This window comes from Ixodes scapularis, unplaced genomic scaffold (genome assembly GCF_016920785.2).
Source record: "Ixodes scapularis isolate PalLabHiFi unplaced genomic scaffold, ASM1692078v2 ptg001164l_1__unscaffolded, whole genome shotgun sequence".
In the NCBI taxonomy this organism is placed as follows: Eukaryota; Metazoa; Arthropoda; class Arachnida; order Ixodida; family Ixodidae; genus Ixodes; species Ixodes scapularis.
This window is the reverse complement of record NW_024610111.1, coordinates 282,479-307,589: the sequence shown is the minus strand read 5'-3', so window position 1 is coordinate 307,589 and position 25,111 is coordinate 282,479. Positions and strand designations below refer to the sequence as shown.

The window sequence follows — 25,111 nt, the reverse complement described above, 5'->3', positions numbered from 1 at the left end:
TCATGACGTGTAGGCGCATATTCCTTGGACGCATATCTGAAAAAAAAAATTGCATCGATTTATCTTGCACAACTTATTTATTGACATCCATATTCACAATGACAGGCTTTAATTCTTAGAAGGGTAGTCAAAGATAATGGTTAGCTTCTTACTTTTTTTGTTTGTGTATAATTTATATCCTCTCAGGGGGGTTCGATCTTTGCATTTCATGTTCAATTTTTGCTGAATTATTCGATGCAGAACAAGCACGCCTTTAATATAATATTGATGCTTTTTGGCATACTTTGACACCGCGGGCATCGTTACCTTTACGCCAATTGCGTGGTCCAAATTCTTTTCCTGCCGAAATATCCGCTGAATTTCTTAAGTTTAATTTTCTCCTACTATTACCATTGGCCAAGTCTTCCTATCAGTCGAACCTACCGTCGTTCTTCCAGAAAATCCTAATTCCTTTTTGGCAATTATCGTGTTATGGCTTGAACCGTTCTCAGCATACAATGTTTATAAAAGAAGCTGTGATGTGCTAATTCGAGCAGTCGCCCATAGGTTAATTGCTTACCCATGATGCGCATGCAGCTTTTTAATGCTAAATTTATTTCATTGCGGGCGAAGTGAAGATCTGCGTCATGTCACCAAATCCGTAGCATATGCCGTCGTTTCCTAATTTTTGCGGACTAGCAACTCGTCAATTTAGGGTTGGACAGTTTCCTGATACGTATATATTGCGAGAGTATTTTTCCACTACGTTTTATATTTGTATTTCTGCATCGCGGTACCATGCGCCCACCTCTATTTTGTATGTCTCAATTAAAATACCTATTCGGCTGTATTCCTGGTATAACGATACTATGAAGTCTCACCGTTGCCCTGTAAACAGATGCTCAAGCAAAGCCTGGGGTCTCAAACTAGACCTCCAAGCAGACCACCTTACGCACGTTCACCACACGTTTCGTTTCGCTCCACTCCGCAAAAAAAAAAAAATTTAAAATTATGGAATTTCAGGCTCTGTCATTCTCCTACGTTAAGTGCAGCGAACGCATCGTAGCGCAGAACGTGATCTTTGATTGGCCGGCGAGCTGGAACTCGATATCTGTGACCAATCAGTAGCTGTGTGCTCTGCGCTACCCAGTGTTTGCTACGCTCAACGTCGGAGTATAACAGAGCCTTTAGGAGACCGTATTCTAGAGCTCCGCTTTGCTAGAAGAAGCTCGTCACCGTCACTTCATAGCATGGATTAAGCCCGCGCCCGCTGGGCGCGCTTTCCGCGTGTACGTTCTACTTAGAGAGATTTAGCAGATGTTACGCAGTCGAGAGCGGGTCCAGTGGAGCTCTAGCGCTCGATAAACTATAATTTTTTCACCCTTAAGCTGAGACAAGAAGCTCCGCCTTCAGCAGTAGCTCGCTCGCTTTCGCAGTTCTTTGGTTGCCCGGGCCTGCGCGTTCAAACTTGCGTTAGCAAGGGAGTAAAGCTCACGCTGCAGGCGGACCTTCTAATGTCAACTTAAGGGTGAACGAAATATAGAAGTCCGTAAAATAGAGTTTTAGTAGATCGAACGCTGTGGAAAGGCGGGATGCTTCGAAGTAAAGGCGTGAGCTCCCGCAATAAGAGTGCAGAGCCGTATATGTAGAGAGTTTGGTCAATGGGAGGCGCGGGCAGAGCCAGGGCGTGCACCAGATTCGGAAAGAGGGCTTGGCATGCTCTTTTGACCAACCAGAAGCCGAAAAGAATCCCCTAGCGGTGGTAGCAAGAAACAGTTCTGATCAAAGGTCAATGTTCGTAAATGGTCTTGATAAGCGCGTAAGAGTGAAGTGTAGTAACTCTTTATGGTTGAAAACAGGGTGCACGTTTTGTTTTGATCATGATCATGCAGAGAGATGTAAGAAACGAATGCGCCACTCAAGTCTGTTTTGCTCGGACAGAGTGTGACCGCTCGGACGGCAGATTCCCGCCCCTCGGCGCTTGGCGTACGGATTATGTCGATCGTTCCGCTAGTCGCACTCTTCCACCATCATTTTGGACGAGCGTGATTGAAACATCACGTGCACCATATTTTCAGTCATCGAGAGTTACTCTAATGCAGTTATCAAGTTTGTTTTTTGCGACCACCACCAGGGTATTATTTCCGGGTTCTGGTTGGTCACATTCGAATTTCTGAAGACGCCCTGGAACCCGCCCAGCCCGCTTTCAGCCAATGGCGCCTCCTCATTTGTCTCCTATACTTCCCAACGAATGACCAAACTCTCTACATATACGGCTCTATAAGAGTGTAGTGCCTCTATAGACCTTTGCAAAAAGAGCGCTCTGGCCGCCGCCATTTTGCGAATCGAGCGACCCCTATCAGCCAGAAATTTCTGTCACCCGCCTGAGCTGTGGAAACCCGGTCAGCGTGACTCCCCACCTGCATTTTGCATTTGGAGTTCGCCGGCTTTTCTTGGAAGTTTTTACTTTATTCGCCTGTTTAGGATGCTTACCCTTTGTATGTTATCTTCCACTGTGAGAACCAGAGAATACCAGGGCTCGTAGCCTGCTCGGCCTTCGCAGGAAACGAACGAAGAGAGCGAACGTCAAGCAGCCCGCGACGCGGGCAGTTCGACGTTCTTGGAGGATTATTTCCGTTGAGATAATCTCCAAAAATCCTTCTCGGCTGTGTTCCGGGTTTGCGCGAAAAATAGCTGATAGGGTCGGGTCCGGGGTGTGGGTTCGTTCATTTGCTTTGAAGCTGTGCAAAAAAACTGCTCTCTTCTACATGTGCCCCGAAACACGCCGGATTCCGTCCGATCGTCGTGAAGTGATTATCGTCGACACTGTATATTGAATATGCTGTGTTATTTGAGACCATTCTCAAATCCTGTTCGGATAACGCGGCACCATGGGGTACGTACAATATATATTGTTCTATTGATGAGACTCATTGAATTTCATGTTGTGGACGGGGAATATCGATGCAGTTCCGATATCATGTCTGGTCAAATATTTTGACCTATATAGATTGACACGGCTGAGTGTACGGTGCCGTAAAATGATGAACATAAAATGAAACAAACATTCCAGTTGCATTTGTTCCGTCGCGTACGGGCTAGCCAAAACAGCTTTCATTTCTTTGTTTTTGTTCCCAAAAACAGAGCACTGCTTTCTTAAATACCTCTATAAATTATGTTCGCCACAGAACACAAAATAAAAAAGAAAACGCGGCAATTTAGACTCCACCAGCGTCCGGAATTGCGCCTACGCAGGCTGCCAGAGCCTACTGACGAGAAACTCCACAGCTCAGCGCAGTCGGGCAACACTGACGTACACTCTCAAAACCAGGGACGCGCGCTGTAAATCGCTTCGTTCGAGACTGCCGCTGGAAAGGTCTATACTCCGTACACCCCTAAGCTGAGACGTCAGGCAATGCCACAACCACGAGAGCTCGAGGTCGCTATTTTGAAGCCTTCTTCCGGAGAAGGAGCGCTCGCGCTATAAATGCATGTATCAAAGTAAGGAGCGCGGGCTATCTCTCACTTGTACTTTTGGCTACAGTCTCAGCTTAATTGCGAACGGAGTATAGAATTCAGTCTTCTAAAAGTACCTAATCTCAGGTTAGAGCTTCCGCCAAGCCTCGTCGAAACCGTCAGGGGTTATCCAGTCGACCCCTTCCCGCTCCCAGCGTCGACCGCCGCACCGACGCGTCCGAATTCAACTAGCGTTGCCAGGTTAACTTCAGCAGGTTAACTTCAGGATTATGATGTCAGCTGTGTCTGGCTTCAGACTGTATGTTAATGTGTGAATTCACTCAGCTGACACTTCGTTGCCATGGTGACGCTGACCATAGCAGACGAACTTAATCATGCGAAGGACACAGTGGGGTGGCGAGGTGAGGTGCGTGCAGAATCTTCCGCCGAGCTTTTCAAGGGCGCAGCGTGAACAAAAATAGTTTTAAAAAAAAAACGACTTAACGCGGATGGCTGATTTTTCTAGCATCTAATATTTTGACCAGTTTTACACAAGAAGAAACAAACAACAACAACAACAACAAAAACAACGTGTTTTTATCTAGCAATTTTGAAAAAAAAAATGTTTTGAACCGCAACGTGGGGCTGAATAACTGATGTGCGTGCCCACTTTTCAGTCTTTCTATCGCATGCCTTGGTTCTACTTCTATAGTAACTTTCGACATTACTTGAAAATTTACGTATGCTATGACTCCGTGAGCTATTTTGGTAAAGGGTCGAAAGGCATGTGACGGCAAAAAGGGCTCTCGGGCGTTGCATTTTTACGTACTTCCCACCGGCGTTCCGATTGGCCCATGCAGTCAATAATTTGTCTCTTTATCGTGTTTTGACGAAAATACCTATAGTTGAAGTTTAAACATGCCATGGGGGGTACACTCGCTAACATCCGACAGATGTGAATATAAGCAATTCATGTTGGTATAACCTCTGCAAGACGAACTATAACTCTAAACGCTTGACAGACCCAGCAGGAGAGTAATTGCTCTTTTAGGCATATGCTTTAAAACGTCTAAAGGAAGTTCGTTTAAGGGCTTTGATCTCCGTAGAAAGCGTGAATTAAAGTTATTGAAACCGCCACAAAAAAATGTGGGAGGAAATTCAGGAAAAATTATTTTTCTCCTGAAATTAAAACAACTCTTTTTCTTTTGAATTAAGATCTTCTGAATTTAAAACAACGATGCAATAAATGTTGATACGAAACAAAGCTATCCCGAACATCCCCTGACGAGAATCGAACCTAAAACACGAACATTTCAAACCATATGCACTCTACCCTTCCGCCGAGGGAGAGACTTCTGAAAGCGAATCCGTCATGTCGCTACAACTTTTTTTCTTGTTTATTGATGTCGCCACAACAATATAGACTCATAAAAGGTGCTACGTGAAGAAAGGCTTCTCGTGGCTCACGCGCTGGGAAGAAAGAACATTGGAGCTCAGTTCCGTCTTCCTCAGCGTGTGGCTTCCCGCCTGGCGACTTTGCCACGCGCTATTTGAGCCGTTGTTTGTTATTATTGCAATGGACAGACCGCATAGGGCAATTTACAATAGAAATGCACTGAATGATCCCGCAGGGAAGCACGACAAGGGTTGGAAAAGTGTGAGTAACCGCGTGACAATATCACATGACAGTCTGGCGTGATTTGATGTCAGAGGAAGGGTTACGAAAAAGCCGCAGAACAGTGAGGAAGCGAGCAAATCCAACAAGTTCTGCGGATACCGACTTCACCCAAAGGTTCAAGGTAAATCAAGCATATACGCTTCTAGTAGGAATTTAGGCATTTGCATGCAGCGACAAATGCGCCATTGCAAGAGGGGCATGCTTCGTGCAGTACTTGACATAAGTGATGTTGCGTGTCTCAGCTAAGATATGAAGACGCCGAGTTTATTTTCGTTTCAATTAAAATTACACTTTCCGTGGCATACGATAGAGACATTAACACGAACTTCGCTTCAGGGTGGCCAGATGGAATCGCAAAGTTTCAGGGCCGTGATTGAAATTCCGAATTTAATGGTAGGGCATTAAATAAATAGGGTTTGGTTTTTTAACTTACCCCGCCATCATTGCTGCATGGTTCTCTGTTTATTAGATGTAGTTGAGAATAAACTCCACCAAATTCCATCATCGAGCAGGAAACGCGGCAGTCAGATAAGTCCACTGCAAACTACAACGAAAAATGTTCTACAGCTCATAAAGGACACAATATATGAAATCGATTTATTAGTGTTTATTAAATTGGCGTTTTTTATACTCACAATATCCCACGTGTTATAAGACTTTTTACATAGCCGCTTCAATCTTCCAAGGAATTCTCCTTTATTCCCCACGAAGCTTGGAAGGTCTTCCTCTTTAACATCACCGTTTACCACGTCAGCTGGAAACACAATGGTAGTGTTGTCATGTGCAATTAATAAGAATTACGCCTCAAAACCGCGGTAGCCAATCAGAATCAGTGAGTAAGAACATTATCGGCTGAATAGAGCGGTATACTAAGCACATTTTCAATCTGCATGGGTATTTGACGACGGTAGGAAATATAGGGTGTTGAAACGCCGAGACATCTTGTGTGCTATCCACTTGTTCGTCCGTTGTCTCCGGTTTTTTTTTAAAAAATGTGTAACATCAACCAGCTCACCTACCTACTCACTCTATCCTCGTTCTAAAGACAGCCGTAAAAATCGGCGACTGCGCGTAGCAATTTAGACCTTTCATCAAAGGCCTATTTCACAGGTGGATTTGACCTCGTAAAACTACAGGGCGTATATCCCTTTCTGTAAAGGATAGAGCCAAAAAACTTGCCAGGGTCAACGGTGGACGGCGACGCAAACGACTGAGTCGAGTGGCGGGGTGCGTTTGGCGCACGAATTGGTGGATGCGTCGAAAGCAGCGTGTAAGATGCAGCCGACCAGCTAAAGAAAGCAGACGACATGCAGACGACATCCGTCGACACCAGTTTGCCGTCGTTATGCAACCATGTTTTATTTTTGTTACTTGAAGCTTTCGGATCATTGGTCCCATTTATTTTAAAATCAAAGGTGCATTACAAAGAGGTTACGTTCATTTCAGTAGACCACGGTCTTCGCCGGCAGTCTGAATATATATTTTTTAACGCAATCCGAAACCAGAGCCGTTTATGTAGAGCTTGGTCATTATGTGGTGAGAATGGGGCGAAAATAAGGGCACGCCTTTGGCTGAAATTGTTTCAGTGACCTTGGGCGTGATGATTGACAGCTTTTGTGACCAACCACAAACCACAAATATTCTCCTAGTGGAGATAATGAGCTTAACAAACACCCTCCACTCACAATTTCCAGCTAAGGATGTATTCAAGTATTTTAATTAGGCACGCCAGAGTAAAATTCGTGACTCTTCGTAACTGAAAGGGAAACGCACGTGACTGTGTCGTCGCGGCGACATTCAGAACGCACTCAATCTTCCTTTTGATTACTGTAAGAAAAGTTTATTTACAAAGTTACAAATTGAGTGCGCGCAGGCCACACTGAGAGACCCTACATTATGCTTATCTAAAATCGGCTGTGGGGTGCAGTATGACCCTGCTCTACTCACTATGAAAAACCTATATTGCCATCGTTAAAGGAATTCCTGCTCTCTAAGCGTCTACAGTTCACTTTAACAGTAGTCCACTATCTACTCGCGCAACGTGGGAAGCATTGGGAACATTTGCCTAAAACGGCGACGCCGAATCTTGGCCCTACATCTTTACTTCCACAGGACTCAGCGTACTAGTATCACAACCAGTTTCTCAAAACGATTGTATACGCCTTTGGAAATGGGTGCACATCCCAAACAGTCCAGACACAAGGGTGAAGAACGTACACGGAACTACACAAGTGGTGAAAACATGCTCATTTTCCTCTGGGCAAGTACAGTGGGGGAAGATGTCTGTCCCGGTAACTCCCCAATGTTACTACCTATCCCTGGTGGGCAACATTCCATACCCATACGTCCAGCCAGTGTCGGCAGCGTCGGCTGGTGCGTCTGAGGTAAACATGCGATCCCAAATTACGTGGGAACTTCTTGTTTGGTGTCGGACAGATACGTCAGCCGCACAAAGTGTTTCTCACATTCGCGACGCGGGACTCTCCTGAACGTAAACAGTGGGACACTTTTCAGTCAACCGACGCTATTATGGCGACGACAGAAACATAATAAAAAGAGGGAGTCTCCTCGGCAGGACACAGGTCGCCAAGCACCTGGTCGCGTGCGACGTCACAAGTGTTATCATACGTGACGTCACAAGGGTAAATTTAGCGGAAATATTTTCCGCCAGGATTAGCGAAAACATTTCCCCGCTGAATTTAGCGGCAATATTAATGTTGGGCATAACATCACACGTAACGTAATGCGACGTCACACGTAACGTCAAGTGATGTCATACATTACGCGTTTCCTATAATGATGTCACACGTGACGTCACACGTGATGGTAACGTCTTGGCGTCACCTTCGCGACCCTCACGAGGGTCACGATGGTGACCCTCGTGATCCTCGTGAAGGTAACCCACGTGACTTTCGTGAGGGTAACCCTCGTGACCCTCGTGAGGGTAATCCTCGTAACCCTCGTAAGGGTAACCCTCGTTACCCTTGTGACCCTAGTGAGGTTAAGCCTCGCTGATCTCTATAAGAATTGCTGGATCGCGTTCACCCGCTCCTCGAATGCGGCCACTGGCGGCCAACTTTTTGGTAAAGTTATATTACCTCTAGCCAAGGTACAGCTGCTGCAGCCACTATCATTCATCCATGGCATACAGCGTTGTGACAGTTGTGGTGGCAGGCTGATATCAGAATAGCGTGGGGGATATTTCGTGCTTGATTAAAATTGTTTGAGAAAACATATTTTTGAAACCCGGCATCAACGGTAGCCCGATTTTCGAGGACCCGGTGAAAGTTTTACAGAATCGCGGCAACGAGGAAAAGCAGCACAGCACGCATCGAAAGTCGCATCGAAAGAAGCATCGAAAGCAGACGCCGGTACGGAGTCTGCTTTCGATGCGAGCTGCGCTGCTTTCCCCCGGTGCTGCGCTTTCGTAGAACTTTTGCCTGGTCCTCAAAGATGAGGCTACCGTTCACGCCGTGTTTCAAGAATCTACTTCGTCGAACAACTTCAATCACGCACGAAATATCCCCCACGGTACAGTGTACTAGATCCACGGCTATTTTGTGGCAGCCTGCTGCCGCAGCCGCCATTGCGTTGTCCGCCATATTACTATGATGGCTAGAGATAATATAACTCTATAAAAAGATGGCCGACCTAAGCCGTATTACCGTCTAGAGGCGGAGCTGGTCAAGCGCGATCCAGCATATAGACATAGAGATCAGTGGTAAGCCTCGTAACCCTCGTGAGGGTAACCCTTGCAAACCTCATGAGGGTAGCCGTCGTGACGTTACACGTGACGTCACGTGTGACGTGATTATTGGAAACGTCCTATAATGCAACGCGCGGTTACACCCACACCAACGCCGACGACGCCGCTCAAGCAGGAAACGGGTGCCTAAGAGCTGCACTATAAAACGGACAGCCGAACAGTAACTTTCATTTGATATGACGGTGAAGTGTTGCTTTATGCCATTTGATATGTCCCGTTTGGACAGGCCTTTAGACTACGTCGAAATGCAGTAGCACTGCTTGTCCTCTATGAAGGATTCCTTATATATCCTCAGCCAAACGTCGTTCTCTTCCCTCCGACGTACTCATTGTGTTGCCGTTCCTGTTCAGACTATGGGCAGGAGATTCAACTGTCGCGTCCCTCCCGGCTAAGCGTAACACTGCACACGAGGAGCCAATACCATCATGCATAATTTGACGATTTTTCACGCAACGTTTCGTAACATAAGAACACATTTCTATAAATATTTTTTTTTTAAACAGGGACACGAAGTGTATTTCTCCCTAAAAGCGAAGAGTCGCGTACTTGTGTTTAAGGAATGAATGTGCGAAGTGAAAATCGAGATAAATTTCGTCTACGCTGACATGTTTCCAAGAACACCCAAACAAAGGAGGAAAAATCGAGTATTTACCACACTGATAGGCCAGCACAAAGACCAGAAATACGCAAGCGAGTCGAGCCATGTCCTCTGTATCTCGTTCTAGAGAGGAAAAAAACGATATCAACAGTCAGTAAGGAAATATATAGAAAAACAAATATTGCGTCATTAATTTACCATTTCTATTTAAAGTATTGGTATCATTGGTACAGGTGGTATTGTTTTGTGTGGGTGTGTGTGCGTGTCTATGCGTGAACCTGTGTAACAAATCGCGAAGTTAGCACCATTGGGTAGGCTGTTGCATCAGTGTTTCTAGTACAATCGCTTCACGTTGAACAGTTTATGGTAACATCGAAGGTGTCTTCGCGCTTTTCGTTCCTCTGTCTTCTTGGCCCAAAATAGAGAGGCGCGTAAACGTGATCCAGAAAAAAAATATTGCCCTCTCCACTTGGCTTCAGTCAAATGTGTGCATAATTATATTGGTTCATTCCGGAAAGCATTTCAGTTTAAATTACTTCAACTTTTAATGAAATCTTTACGGCCGAAATAAACTTTCTCGTTAATGCCAGAACCGGGCACGCATTAAAATCAACTCATTTTTGTTTCTCATAGCTGTTGATAGCGGCACTCAGTACGTTGTTTCAAGGTGCGCCAACACCAAGTTCGAAGCTTTTGCCGAAACTGTCTTATGCAATGTGTAAGTAAAATACAGGAGAAAAAAACGCGTTGCGAGTGAGTAATCCCGTTTGCAAAGGAACTCCGCACTCGCAGCAGTTTTGCGGAGCGAAGTGGACGATGCATGGGCCGTGATTTCTTCATTCATTGGAACTTAGAAACAGTGCCGTCACTAGGGTCCGCGGCACCCGAGGCGGTAGCCCACCGCGACCCCTCCCCCCCCCCCCCCCCCCCCTTCCCCCGCGCTCGATGCCCGCCGCGACACCTCCCTGAGTGCTGCAACCGGGACAGTCTCTCTCCCCCCCCCCCCCCCCCCTTGTGATGCCAGTGCTTGGAACACGTCTGGTTGTTGTCAAACGAAAAAAAAAAAAAAAGAATAATAATAGCGCACCCTTCGAGGTATTCCTTGTCCCCTTCCTTCAAAGCTATGTTTTTGTTCGCAAAAGAACTGTTGGATTTCCGAAAGCTCTAAACAAGGTAAGGCGGCAATTTCTACGAGTAGCAGACGACGGCGGGGTTCAGCGTTCGAACACCAGACCCTGACACCACTTCTTCTCCCCCGGCGAGGGTGCAGACAACGTTCTTGCTTGTTCTTATCGGAGGGAGACAATATGTAGAGACCAATAGAGCTAGGCTTCGCGTCAACCCACTATATTTATTTCATATTATTTGAATAGGGCGCGAAACACTTCTTAACGGAACCCCCACAGTCCCAAAAGTTTGTCCATCGGTGCATTTGTAGTTAAAATTAGCGGAAACATTCACGTCACGTGACTTAACGTGAAAGATACTCCAAGTGGAGAATTCGACGTCACGTCACCCATATGTCAATTAGTTTCCTCGCTAAATTTAGCGCGGAAATTAAGTTGAGTTTCTCCGCTAAAAAATTCGAACAAATGGACGTCACGTGACCTAAAAACCAACCCAGTTTCCTCTTTGATTTAGGAGGGAAATCGATGTAATGGAGCTCATGTCACGTAATCCATAGAAAAATTTAGTTTTTTTGCTAAATTTAGTGGCAAAATATACATCACGTGACACACCAATTCCCTCTCCTCATTCCTCTCCTCCCTTCCCCTTGCCTTTTTCTCTATCCTTCACTTTTCTTAAAATATAGTATTTAGTCCGGAACTACTGTTTAATAGAAAGTTTTAGAATAAGGAGCGCACTTTTAGCGCAGAGTAAAGCTAACTTTAGCGCTTGGGTTAGCACACGCTTCGCAAGAGTGTTTTAGAATACAGTTTCTCCGCCGCGAAACAAAAGCCCAAGTGTCTCAGGGTCGCAACGCCACCAAGATACACTAAATCATTTTATTTAAAAAAATCCAAGCTTTTTGGTTCAGAGTAACGTATTAGATTTGTTTAAATATAAGGATGCGACGGGAGCGGTCGACCGATCGTGTCCGCTTGCGTTGCCTCGGAAAGAGATGTCTCGTGTATGGACTTTCGCCGCCTTCGCCGAGAAACGTTCTCGCTTCGAAAGCAGCAACTTGCCGGCGATCGTTGCTCACTTTGCTGAGTCTTGCGAACCGTCTATGACGTGCACCTCGCCTATAGTGCAATGTCCGCCTGCATTAAAGCGCAGCCACGAGGATGCCGCCTATGTCGCGCTGTCGACGCCGCCAAAGCGGCCGCAGTCGCGGTCGGGACAGAGCGGCCATTTTTTAACTGTGCTTTTCTTGTCTTTAGCCAACTTCATCATGAATCCTTCTTGGAGGAGCGCAAAGACTCTGAGCTCGCACGCAATAACTGAAAAATAGAATACTCTAAGATAGCACACGTAACGTCCAAATCGCACGTAGCGTTCGGCACATGCTCAATGTCGACGACGCTATTTTTTAATACTTTCATTGTGTGATGAAACCCGATTAACGTATTGTTAACTTAGAACGCAATTTTGGGAGTGTAACACAATTTTTGGGATAGAACATACTTTTGGGGGATGACGTAAAACGTAAATCATTAGACGCAAAATCGCGATGCAAAAAGATTACGGTTGAATAAAAAATGAAAGCCGTTTACAATTCCCTGCAACGCCGGTTAGAGCCCAGCTCTTGAGGAGGAAGATGGAAGCGTACTGAGGGATAGGGGACTCCTTGAGGTCACGTGACCTCAAGGGGGTCACGTGGCTTCAGGGGGTCACGTGACCTTTGGGTGTCACGTGACCTCGGGGGTCACATGACCTTAGGGGGGGGGTCACGTGACATCAGGGGGTCATGTGACCTCGGGGGGTCATGTGACCTCGGGGGGTCACGTGACCTAGGGGTGTCACGTGACCTGGGTGGGTCACGTGACCCCCAGAAGTCACGTGACTTCTGGGGGTCACGTGACCTCAGGGGGTCACGTCCCTTCTGGGGGTCACGTGACCTAAGGGGGTCACGTGACCTAGGGGTGTCACGTGACCTGGGTGGGTCACGTGACCTCGGGGGGGTCACTTGACCTCGCGGTTACGCCGACGGCGACGCCGACGCCGCTTAAGCCGGAAACGGGCCCCTAAGAGCTGCGCTCTTAAAGTGAAAGCCGTTTACAACTCCCTGTAACGCCCAATTGGAGCGCAGCTCTTGAGGAGGAGGAGGGAGGGGCACTGAGAGGAGGGTAGACCCCTCCTCTTCCTCCTTCTCCTCCTCCTCCCCTCATTCTTTAATACGCTCCGGGGGGTCACCTGACCTCGGGGGGAGGGGGTCACGTGACCTCGGAGGGGGGGAGGGGGGGGGTCACGTGACCTAGGAGAAGGGGCCACGTGACCTGGGGGGCCACGTGATCTCGGGGGGGTCACGAGACCTTGGGGGTCACGTGACCTTGGGAGTATCACGTGACCTTGGGAGTCAAGGGACCTTGGGGGTCACGAGACCTGGGGCGTCACGTGACCTGGGGGGTCACGTGACCTGGGGGGCCACGTGATCTCGGGGGGTCACGTGACCTGGGGGGTCGCGTGTCCTTGGGAGGATCACGTGACCTTGGGGGTCAAGAGACCTTGGGGTCGCGTGACCGCGGGGGGTCACGTGACCTGGGAGGTCACGTGACCAGGGGAGTCACGTGATTTGGGGGTCACGTGACCTTGGGGTGACCTTGGGAGGGGTCACGTGACCTCGGGGTCACATGACCTTGAAGTGACTTTGGGGGGTCACGTGACCTTGCGGAGTCACGTGACCTTGGGGTGACCTTGGTTACGCCGACGGCGACGCCGACGCCGCTCAAGCAGGAAACGGGCCCCTAAGAGCTGCGCTCTAAAAATATAATCGAATCTTCCCGCTACAGCAGGGATCCCTCACTGGTGGCCGCACACACTCATTGGCTGACCTACACTCTGTTCACCAATAAGCTGAGACTACGGTGGAAGCTACGTGACCGTCGGACCAATCAGCAACCTCCCTTTTGTCACATGCCACGGCTCTCTCTCCGCGTGGGTATGGGCGGGAGCGTGTTGACGTGGCGAAAGAGGGGCGCATGACTGGTCCAACAAGAACCAGTCATGCGACCGCAATATATAATTGCTCGAGGGCTTTTGGATCGCTAGCGAGTAAATATTTGAGAGCTACGCTCTAATAATGCCAGTACCTTGCTTTTGAGTGGCCGATGCGCACCAGCGCGAAAAAAAAAGAATTAAAAGTGAAGTTTTATAATTTCTATGAAAAGAGTGACGCCACCAGCGTCGCCGAGCTTAGATGATCGCAGCTAAGCAGACGGTGCTCGACCACTTCGATATGCTACCGACAGACGGCGCTACGTGAGAAACGAGAGGCTGATGCAACTCGACCGACTATCTCCCCGTGTAGCAACAGGTGGCAACCTGGCCATTGGAGCACGTAGAAAGCAAGGTAACACAAAACACTTGGAAATAAAACTTAAATATTAAAGCAAGCAAGTCAAAGCATTAGAAAATATTACATTACAGAAACTCGCGTCGCGTTAAGGAAAGCGCAATAAACACTTTCGTTAGACTGTTTGCTAGGGCCAAGACCCGACTCGTCGAAGCCCGTAGGGTAGCTTCGTGCGTATCTTCATCGCTGGGGGCCCATTGACGAGGCTTTCCGTTCACGAAGTAGTTGAACGACTTTTATGTCCTAAGTCGTTTACATGTTTATGGGCCAGGCGACTCGAATAGGTGAATAAGATGCGCCCACGATGCCTGGGGAGATTCGTTATTTCTTTGAGGAGTAATTGGTAATTATTTTCATCAAGGGGATCAGGAAGCCGTGTAAATGCAGTGTAAGTAAAATTGTGAACGTGCCGAGTGTTTCCTCGGCATTGAAATTTTTAAAAGTACCCGCTACTCGTCGCGGGTCCTCAAAAATATGCAAAAACAATGGTCAACCGGAAGCAATCTACTCCTCCCGAAGTTTGGCATGTTTGTTTTTGTTTACCGCTGAACACTTTGTATATCAAAACTAACACCACATTAATAAAAAACTAAGGTTAATCACTGTAACGTTTATTAATTGCATTCAGTTATCATATATATATATATATATATATATATATATATATATATATAAATAAATGTTAGCTCTTGGCGGATGTGCTGGGGCTATGGAGGTACGAAGCTTCTGTAGGCGACATAACGCCACCAGTGGTTAAGCCGGGGGTACGTTACTAGAACCACTCAGTTGGGAAACTGCCATAGGGACTGCTCTGAAAAAGTGGCCCCAATCGGTCCACCAGAACCGAGCTAATGGCTCGGTACTGGTGCCATTTCTCCCGCAGCGGCCACTCGAAGAAGTGGACGTTACTTCTATTTTGGCTTTAATCGGCCATTTTGACGCCGAAACAGATACAGTGGAAGAGGTTACAGGGGTGTCAACCCTGTCTCCCCAGCGGACGCGCCGCAAATTTCTACCGAAGTTAAAATGCATTTAGGTCGGGACGCGCTACCTGAAAGGACCGCTGAGGCATGGTTGTATAAAAACAATATTAATTGTTCCGCAAAACCTTGCGAACTAAAGATTAAAAAAATATCACGCGCCCTTCATTTTGAACTGAACTCTAAAACAATTCATACAAAAAGAGTCATTTCCGTTTGTTTTTACGCAAAAGATGCTTTCTAAAATCTTAAAGTGACCATAGTAAAGATAAATGATAAAGAGTGGCGCTCTTGTACTATTGAGCTCGGTCTCGGTGGACGCCGGCGGCCCGGATTTCGACGACGAGTTTCCCAACTGAGTGTTCTAGTAACGTTGGCCGGGGGAGACGTTTAGCATGAAGGAACACTCCTTCAACGAGGACCAAAACCCAGAGCCGTATATGTAGCGAGTTTGGCCATTCGTTGGGAAGTATAGGAGACAAATCAGGAGGCGCCATTGGCCGAAAGCGGGCTGGGCGGGTTCCAGGGCGTCTTCAGAAATTCGAATGTGACCAACCAGAAGCCAGAAATAAAACCCTGGCGGTGGTCGCGAGAAACAAACCTGATAACTGCATTAAAGTAACTCTTGGTGACTGAAAATATGGTACACGTACGTTTCAATCGCGCTCATTTAAAATGATGGTGGAAGAGTGCGACTAGCGGAACAATCTACATAATCCGTACGCCAAGAGCCGAGGGCCCGGAATCTGCCGTCTGAGCGGTCGCACTCTGTCCGCGGAAAACAGAGTTGAGCGCCGTATTCGTTTCTTATATCTTTCTGCATGATCATGATCAAAACAACGCGTGCACCCTATTTTTAACCTCGAAAAGTTACTGCACTTCACTCTTACGCACTGTTTCTCGCTACCACCGCTAGGGGATTCTTTTCGGCTTCTGGTTGGTCAAAAGAGCATGCCAAGCCCTCTTTCCGAGTCTGCCGCACGCCCTGGCTCTGCCCGCCCCTCCCATTGACCAAACTCTCTACATATACGGCTCCGCCAAAACCTAAAGGTGCTGTTGGACGAATAACGCAAAAAAGAGAGCTGATTTGGAGCCCAAAGCTCATTTGGTTGTGTTTTGGTAATCCTTGGGGGCGTTCGCCGACCGCAACCTTTAATTTCGGCTTCACTTGGATTTTTCTCTCTAGGCTGACTTGAGCCGGTATGTCGCGCCGCCTTATTCTTATGTCCATGGCTTGTATCCTCAAGGAAAGTGTGACGGAAAGCCACGAAAAAATTTACGAAGTGTTTAAGATCCTACTCAAAGGACAAACTGTACAAAAAAGTGGTAAATTGAAAGAAATATCAAAATTTTAAACGCGCTTTAGCAGGAATCGCACCACGACCTTACGATCGTGAGCTCGACATTCTACCACCGTGCCATGTACATATCGTAAACTTCACTGTCGCACCCGCTTGCGGCTAGACGCAAAGCTAGCTCGGCTTGTCTTTACTGCGGTGTACTTTACTAACTGTACAAATACCAACGCCGATCGCAGGCGTTACGGCGTTCGGCGTTAGCGTTCGAACTGTTTTGTGAGAAGAACCAAGAAACACAGTACGTGCCCATCATCATATAAAAAAATAATAAGAGAGCATAAATTAAAATCACATGCTACCAAACAAAAACACACACACACACACACAACCTGCAATGACTTTTTGTAACACGTTCTGTGTATACCGACCTTCTCTGCATAAATAACGATAAATCAAGCATTTTCCTATCCAGGTTAGTTCATAAAATTTGAACGAAATAGAGTGCACAGTAACTTACCAATAAAATATTATCTTCGAAGCTCTGGGGTCTGCAGGTGCCAGATGTTTTAGACTGATTATGAGCCTTAAGGTTTTTCACAAGATTTATATAGTGGTGACGGAAACAAGCACACAAAAACTGCATGTTCCAAAGCTTTGTTGCACTTTTTATTGTGCACATTCATCGAGAAAAGTGAAGTGCATCCTTCTCCTGTGGGCGGAGCTCGCCCTCTCACAACTGTCATAGATCAATGTGTTTCTTTTGTCGTTTTTCTTTGTATTCTTAGAAGCCTTGAGAGCCGAAGTTTATGAAAATTCCTGCTTAACAATTGGCAAATTGTATGTTCGACAGTAAGTAAAATATAAGAATAAAGTAAGCGAGGTATACGCATTAGGCCTATTCTTGGATCCTAAAAGATTGTTCGATAGAAGCGGCATGGCTTTGATAAAATTACAGCTATCGTCCTGATATAGGTAAATTTACTTTGCAATCAGTGCAATATACTTGTGTCTTACAATTTGGAGCTGGGCTCTTTCACTTGGAAGAAGCTTCATAGCAAATATGACATGCATGCTTCGTTTCATATAGGCACTACCGTTAATAACTTTAGTCTTATCAACGAGGCTTGCGTGTGGCCCGAGGAGTGCTTGTTTGGGCCTTTTGGAGGTCCGCTCGTAGATTCTGCATCTTCCGAGACTTGAGATAACGCGCCATAAGACAATGAATAGCACACGAATTTAGTATGAGAATGTGCGTGGTTTGCGGAAGAAGTCTGATATCTTTTTTACATCGGTTTTGGCCTCGAATTTTGACATTTTATGTATCACTGAAACTTGGCTACCCAGTTCTATATCTAGTTCTGAGTACTTTAGTTCCGATTACCAGGTTTTTAGACGTGATCGGGAGTCGACAGGTCCCTCTCCACCCTCGGGGGAGGCGTACTTACGGCTGTAGGGAAATCATTATCGTACTTTCGGTGTTTTGACCTTGAGATAAATGAATGCGTTTGGATTGAAGTTCGAGTCACGAACGGACCAAATCCGCTTATCGGGAACCATTACTTTGTGCTTATAATGCAATTAAATGCAAAGGTGCAAGCGAGCTAGACAAGAATGACGAAAATAATCCCAGGAGAAGGGGAACAAGAGGGACAAAGAACAAACACAAATCTTTAAACACAGCTAGGTGACTGGTGCGCGTCCAAAAAAAGCCTGCCTGGTCCGGGTCTCGAACCCGGGACCTCTCCACATCCAGTGGAGCGTTCTACCAACTGATCTAACCAGGGGTTAGACATCAGTAGAGAAAACAGGTTTTCTCAGCGGCCACCAGTCTAACAGCCAAGTAGGCTGTTAAAGAAAACAATATTTTTTCTTTTTGCAGTTACTCTTTAAGAGAACTTCGTAAGTTGTCTCCAAACGCAAGTGTCAAAGATAGTCTGTTTTTTGCAACTTCAAAATTATGTAAATATAGAAAAAATATTGTAGATATGTACTTGTACAGTTCAATTTCTCAGTAACTTGTCAACGTGATTAAAGTAAATAAAATCATAACCAGCAGGGGGCACCTTTTTTAGTGAGTGTTTGGTGAGTGTCGTCACTACGGACCCCGAGCATCGTGGGTTCACCTATAGTCACTGAATGTTCCCAGAGTACCCAGTTGCATTCAGTCCGCTTACAGGAAGTCAATTCTGCAGAATCCAGCTCTGACTAGCTGGTTTAGCCCGTGGGGGAAGTTATCAGTCGGGGATTATGAGGATTTGCCCAAAATAACAAAAAGCGTATGTAAACATTTCGTGTTACCACAGGTAAGCACGAGTGTGAACTCTGAGCATCGATGAGTTAGAACCGAACGGAAGGTGCATTGATTTCCTCTGGTTTTTCTGCTTTATAACATGTAGCCGTTAACCTAGTCTGCCAAAGAAGATTGCCGGCTCGTTTGCTCGCTGCGGTTGCACTGGTGCTGTGTTTCAAATTCTACGCGTCAGGCGCTAAGCCTAAGATTTGACTTCGATGTGTTTTAAGGGGAGAGATAAAGAGAGAGAACGAGAGAGACGAGACGAGACAGCAAGGAGCAACACGCGCAAGACTTGAAGGAAATAACTTAATAAAAGACAGAAAATAAAGCCTCGCTACACTCGAGGAAAGTCGATTGAAAAGATCGCACGAGAACGAACGGCTACGCTGTACGCTTCGACCGCACATGGCAGCGCCTAATTGGCGATGGGTTGGAGCGCGAAGGCTGCGTCGAGACTCGGTTCTGAAACAAATATCAAATGTTAAAAGGCGCGAACTAAAAGAGGCCGACGAAAGACACAGGTAGGACAAGGACAAGCGCCAGAAGTGAAGCTTGGGAGCTTCGGTACTCGGGGAACATTCAGCGACTGTATGTTCACCCACCCTTGTCTGGCTCTGCGTGGCCTGCCCATGACAGGGAAAATGACTTCATGATGGTTGTGCTGGGCAAAAGGAAGCTTTGAACCATTCGTCCCCCCCCCCCCCCCCCCCCCCCAACCGGCAACGCAGTACACCACCTTGGCCTCCGCTTCTTGCGGACTGGTGTTCTGGTAAGGCCCGACCAGGATGATCCAGTCAGTCGCTTTTCTTCTGATATCCCTTGTTGTCTTTCAATTTCCTCCTATTCACTTCTTTCAATTTGTACCTTCCTTTGGGGCCAGGACCAAACTTGGGTGGGTATGAATTTCCTTATTTAGAACCACACTTGGGCATCGTGTTTGGGCAAGCGCTGGTAGAGTAGAATTGCTAGTAAAGGCTTTTTTGTTATGAGGTGTTACCTCTTCCTTTGTGGAGCGGAATGGTGGGTGGCGCACCAGAGCCACTGAAGTCCCAAGCAAACCAAAATACCTAATCCCCCTCTGAAAAGGAGTCACACCGAAGCAATTATACTATCAAGCAATTATAGATGGGCGGCCCCGCACGGGACGCCCATCTTTACGTTCACCTGGCGGTGTTGTAATTGTAGTGCAGGTTGTACTGGGGTGTACCGGAGTCCCTCTTGACATTCCTTTCGAGGCTGTGGCTACACAAAAATTCATACTGACCGTCTCAATATGGTTTTCTTTTTTTTTTTTTGCGTCTCCCAGCACACATTCCCAAACACGTGCATGACATACAGAACATTTTAACTCAACTTTGACAGCTACTATTAAAATTAGGTAAATCTAGTGCTGATTACACCATGTGGGGACAATGCACGAATTGATTCCCGTAGAGGGGTTATTGAGCGATCGCTACTTTTTTGAAATTTTTCATTAAATAACGAATCCCCGAAATGTCTTAGTGCTGCACACAGCTCTTTCACCTGCATTAATATTTACATTTCATCACCATCATGGCTTCTTTGTTTTTATTAGAAGGTTCCAGATAATCCATTTGAGTGTGACAACTTCCCAGATATCTTAGAAAGATTTGTTGACCTCCCCTAAGTTCAGAAACGTATGCATACTTCGAAACTAGACAAAGCGGTCTGGGAACGTTTTAGCCAAGTTGCTACATTCAGGGCTTCACTATCTGCCATCATGTCCCCTGAGGAGGCTACGACGTGTGATACTCTCCAGATAATTAATGCCGCCGTGCAGTCTATCCCCCATACTTCTGGTAACTTACCAAAGAAACGCGAGCCCTGGTGGCACGAAGGCTGTTCAACCACCACTAAGAAGAAAAATCGAGGCTGGAAAGCTTCCCGGTGGTAGACAACTGTGAACACCACGATTAACTTTAAGAAGCGCAAAGCGCAAGATCCCTAGAGAAGAAAGCTGGCAAAGAAGACATTTTGGATTTGATATCTTTCCTTTGTAAGTAATTTTTTCGTACGGTTAAAGAGGCTTGGGATTGCCTATGCAAACATCACAGGCAACTACCGATGTTTTACCATTCCTGTATAAAACTTGCCTTGGGGTCTGTCAAAGATGTTTCCAATGTTCTCGTTCAGCGTTTCCACGGAGAATTCAGCTCTAATAATTATAGTGCATATTTCTAGCAGTTTAAATTTCGCACATGAAGTAGCTCTATTCCAATGTTGGGTACTAACTCGGAGCCATATAATGCGCTCTTTAAGATGTGTGAGCTCAAACAAGCTTATGATTTAATTATTTGACCAGAAACCCAGAGCCTGGGACAAGATGGGACGGACAAACACAAGGACTTCAACACAGCTGAAATTTATTTGACAACGAAAGGGGTTATATAGGCATCAACTCCTACACAAATCGCTAGAGACGAGAGAAGGCGAGAGAGACGGAAATGTGGAATCTGGAGCCAAAAGCAGTACAGCAAAGCAACCTTTACAACAGAACTGAGAAGCAGTGACCTCTATTATACAACGCACAAAAAAGATAAACATTTCTCAACACAGTTTACACCGGCAGTGCCTCCAAAACAACTAAAGAGAAAGGTGTCTCAAGGATCACTGAAAACGTACACTTTTCTGGCGAAACCCGGAACTCTAGAAAAGGAAGGACGCAAAAACCAAACGACGAGGAACCCAAAACAAAGCGAACTGATATTGATAAAACTTGAAATCGGGTAAAATCAACCAAAACCTCATCGAAACACTTGACCTTATGCGTAAAGGCACCAAATTTGTAAGAATTGACACTACTTCAGCCAGTTCACTGTTTTGTTCGCTGGAAGAGAAAATCAGTCTGTTGCGACAGATATCTTACGAAATGTAGTTAGTACACTGACACTCCTATGGTCATCGTTCAAGAATTTGAAAAAACTAAAGGTGAAGCATGCTGATAATTTCCAGTTTTATATTAGGGGTGCTCAGCATCTATAATTTACCGGATGTTTCATGGACTCCGAGAAAGTTTCTATTGGTTTTAGCTAACCTTCATCGTCCAATATATTTTTCCATAATACATCCAAGTTTTTTCCGCCTTTTCAAACGCCAATACAGCACCGTGTTGCCATTGACGCGTCATACTATCCCAAAAATGTTCCATAGTGAACGCATTAATTTAATTGCCAGTATCATTACTGGAGAGTTGTATACAGTATCGTTAGCAGAGGATTGCATTAGACTGAAGAGAAAGAAAAGGTAGAATATATTTGTAGTCTTGCAGAGTATAATACTGCAATTATCTCCCTGAAAGACACCAAAAATACGCTCATAGCGCTTGTGCGTGTCAAGAATAATAGAACATTGGAGAACGGACGCCACATTGCATTTTGTTGGGTTCCAAGCCACGTGAGTATATTAGGCAACAAGGCTCGTCTTATCCTCCAGGAATCTTCAGCAATAGACCTATCTCACAAGCCAGTTTATCTACGCCACCGCTGCCGCTATGCATCGAGGGAACTTTAGTCTTTCTGCACGTGGGAGAATTTCGCTGGAGCTCTCCGCGTGTGGAGCACAAGACAGCATGAGCACTCTCGTGTACTGCCGTTTGCCTCCTGTGAACGAAAGGTATGGCGGCGACACGCTTGCGCCGAACGCCTGGTGAAATCGGTCTATTAGCTGCTCGATAGCTTACCAGGACATCAAACGAGTCTTGAGGCCTTCAATTTTCGAAAGGATGGCTGAGAAAATGGGACAGAGTATTTTATAGTAATGTTCACTTCCCGAAGCCCTTTTCTAAATTCTGGGAGAGTACCACATTCGGGAGATGGTTCCACAAGGTCTTAATATGTTGTCTTCGCATAGGCTCTTCGCATATCGCCCACCAACGCCTCCTCTGGTGGGAACAACCAGCACGCTGTGCAGACTGCGGACGATTTGTGTCCATCCTACAGAAATTAGGGGCTTGCTCTGGTCTTGAGTAAAAACGACGGTATTATTTTCCTGCCGTTCTTATCTCGTATACTCGTTTACCCTATTCTTTTACTGGAAAACAACCCTCTCGTCTGAATTGATCGTGTACTTAGTTTTATTGCTAGCACTGGCCATTTACACCGGATCTATTACCACACATATCTGCCAGGTCAGGACATACTGAAATAATATATTATACTACGTAGTGCTGCGCACTTTGGCCTAAGTTGGTTTTTGCGCCACAAAACCCTCGATCATTATCATCATCAAAATTTCAAAAAAAGATCTGTCCAACAGCTATCGCGTAGAAATTACAAAATAAATACTACATGTACTTTGTTTGAGGTTTTCAGAATTCGCTCCGTCGCTCCTATGACATTGCGCATTCCATTCTTGGAAGAACGCATTGTTGCTGGCGTTCGCACGTCAAGATACACGTCAAGAATTACGTCGACAAACACGTCAAAAAACGGAGCGCCGCATTGTATTTCGCATTTTGTTGCAGCCGTGAGGCAAGATTCACCGAACGGTCATGGCAAGGGCATTGTTTTCTTTTCATTTTCGTTCTCGTGCGAGCGTACATTGTTTGTCATTCTGTCATGTCTGTGCTTAAAACACGCGTGGCCAGGATTAAAATATTACTCTATGGCGTAAATGTCTTTCTAAAATAAATTTTAGAAAAAATTGTATTGGTACTCGGAGATTTAAAGGAGGAGTGAAGTAACCATTACGTGTAGGAAGAGGGTGACATGAGACTAAATAAAGAAAATACACTATCGGACACAAACAAGAACGTTTATTTAATTCGTTTTTTTAAGTTGACGATCAGCAAAAGCATGACACCTATAGCTAGGCGTCCACTGGCATTAAAGTTATTCTCTGTTCCTTATTATGTCAAACAACGCTCAACGCTCTGATAAGCCCAAGCCTATTAAGCAGCACCAGAAGTGTATCGTCGCGGCGATGGTCGTCTTTGCGCTTTTACCGGCAAAAACAATTACGCATAAAAAATTCGCCGTGAGACTGAGCTTCTTTTTTAAACGCAGAGACTAGAGATGTTATAGTGATGCGCTTCAGGGTGCTGATTGCCACATCGGATAGTAGCGTTGGCTGCAATGGGACAATGTGAATTGAAATACAGGTGTAAATATCATTCACATTAAAGTTTACCGGAGGCGGACTTCGCAATCTGTTCCAAGGTATCACGGCCGGGGCAATATCTAGTCTCCCGAACATCAAATTTTCATTTTTGAGAGCTGAATAAACACATGCACGGGAGGGATCTGTTTTGAATAATGAACTACGTTTAGCTCGAAAATATAACTCCCCCGACTTTTTGGGTTTCGAAAATAAAACATAATTTTTTTGAGGGGCTATCAATCCCAACATTCACGGCCTATGTCCACTTGCGCGATCTCTCTGTAGAACTGTTTTCTCTTTTTAGAAATATATAAAAGATTAGGTTGCCGCTATGAAATCAAATTCCAATATGAAATCTTTATTGTCACTTAAACAGTATTCGCGCAAAAAAAAAAAAGAAGTAAAAAGAAAGAAGCTTTTCTTTTTTCAGATCCGATTTAGATACGTCTAACTTTTTAAAAGAAGAGACAGGAACGAGGCGTGCTTTTTTGTCTTGTTTTACTCTCAGATAACTCCTGGAAAAATGTAAGTGTTGATTAAGAATTCCTGGGCTATAGGTGAGATCTTTAGTCAGGTGAGTAAACGGCATCAGTAGAAAGAAACTTTCCTACACCGTTAGCAAGTCCCGTGTATTTGGCGAATATTTGGGGTGAAAAACACGCTATTTACACAAATTACCATAAATTTACGCGATGAGTAACGGATAATTCTTTCAGAAATCATGCGAGGTTGTAAAAAACGTGTTTTGGTTCGGTCATACACGCATAACCGTGTAGCCGACCTCAATAACACGCATCGCCCCCGGCGACGACCGGGGCATTGCCGGCTATCGAAGCACCGGAATGCTCGGGGACGCACTTAGAAAGGACCGTCGAGACAAATGCCGCGGAAAGAAACATATCTCGGAGACAGATATGCACCAAAAGCAATTGCGCCATGTCGCAGGACGTTGGCGAAACACGAGCGTTTCGCCGCAGTAAGGTTGCAACGCCTATTGGCTGACAGAAAAAGCAAAAACAAGCAAAACAACACAAACCGGAAGTGACGTAAGTTTTTGTTTTGTTTGTTTGTTAATTTTATTTTTTGTGCGCGTACGTATATTTTTGTTTTGTTTTTACTTTTGGTTCCTCCCAGAGGCTTCCCGGGCTTCCTCCAAGTGTTTGTTGGGCGCTTTTCGGAGCGGTCGCGTCGGTTCCAGCGGTCTTTCTAGTTTTATACGTTGGCGTGTTATGTGCCGCGGTATTGCTAAGTGGAGTTGGTCGTGATATTCAATGCTTGGGAACGAGCGTCGGCAGTGAAGTGAAGGCCACAGTGTCCACAGCGCATTCATGCAAGCTAGCGGGCCCCGTCTCGCCACATCGATGCCCGTGGGACGCTTGTTCGGAACGTAAAAGGTGAGTGGAACTTACCTACTTGTGGCGGCGTTCGA

At 45.8% G+C, this 25,111-nt stretch overlaps 1 protein-coding gene across 2 annotated transcripts; it reads right to left on the bottom strand.

Moving 5' to 3' along the window:
- LOC115314071 lies at window positions 1-25,111 on the bottom strand. Of its 2 annotated transcripts, none has more exons than XM_029973067.2 (5): window positions 25,092-25,111; window positions 9,532-9,600; window positions 5,749-5,867; window positions 5,547-5,657; window positions 1-36 (listed from the first exon to the last, which is right to left on the bottom strand). In XM_029973067.2, the coding sequence occupies exons 2-5, from the start codon at window positions 9,581-9,583 to the stop codon at window positions 1-3; spliced, it is 318 nt and encodes a 105-aa protein (XP_029828927.2). In that variant the 5' UTR covers window positions 9,584-9,600; window positions 25,092-25,111. The 2 variants fall into 2 exon arrangements, with proteins under 2 accessions (XP_029828927.2, XP_040069569.1); XM_040213635.1 differs by lacking the exon at window positions 25,092-25,111 and adding an exon at window positions 20,394-20,431.

Coding starts and splice junctions, on each gene's coding strand:
- LOC115314071 (XM_029973067.2), bottom strand. CDS start 9,583: ATGGCTCGACTCGCTTGCGTATTTCTGGTCTTTGTGCTGGCCTATCAG. Junction 5,868..9,531: donor TGTGCTGGCCTATCAGTGTG/GTAAATACTCGA, acceptor TTGTGTTTCCAG/CTGACGTGGTAAACGGTGAT. Junction 5,658..5,748: donor CTTATAACACGTGGGATATT/GTGAGTATAAAA, acceptor TTTTCGTTGTAG/TTTGCAGTGGACTTATCTGA.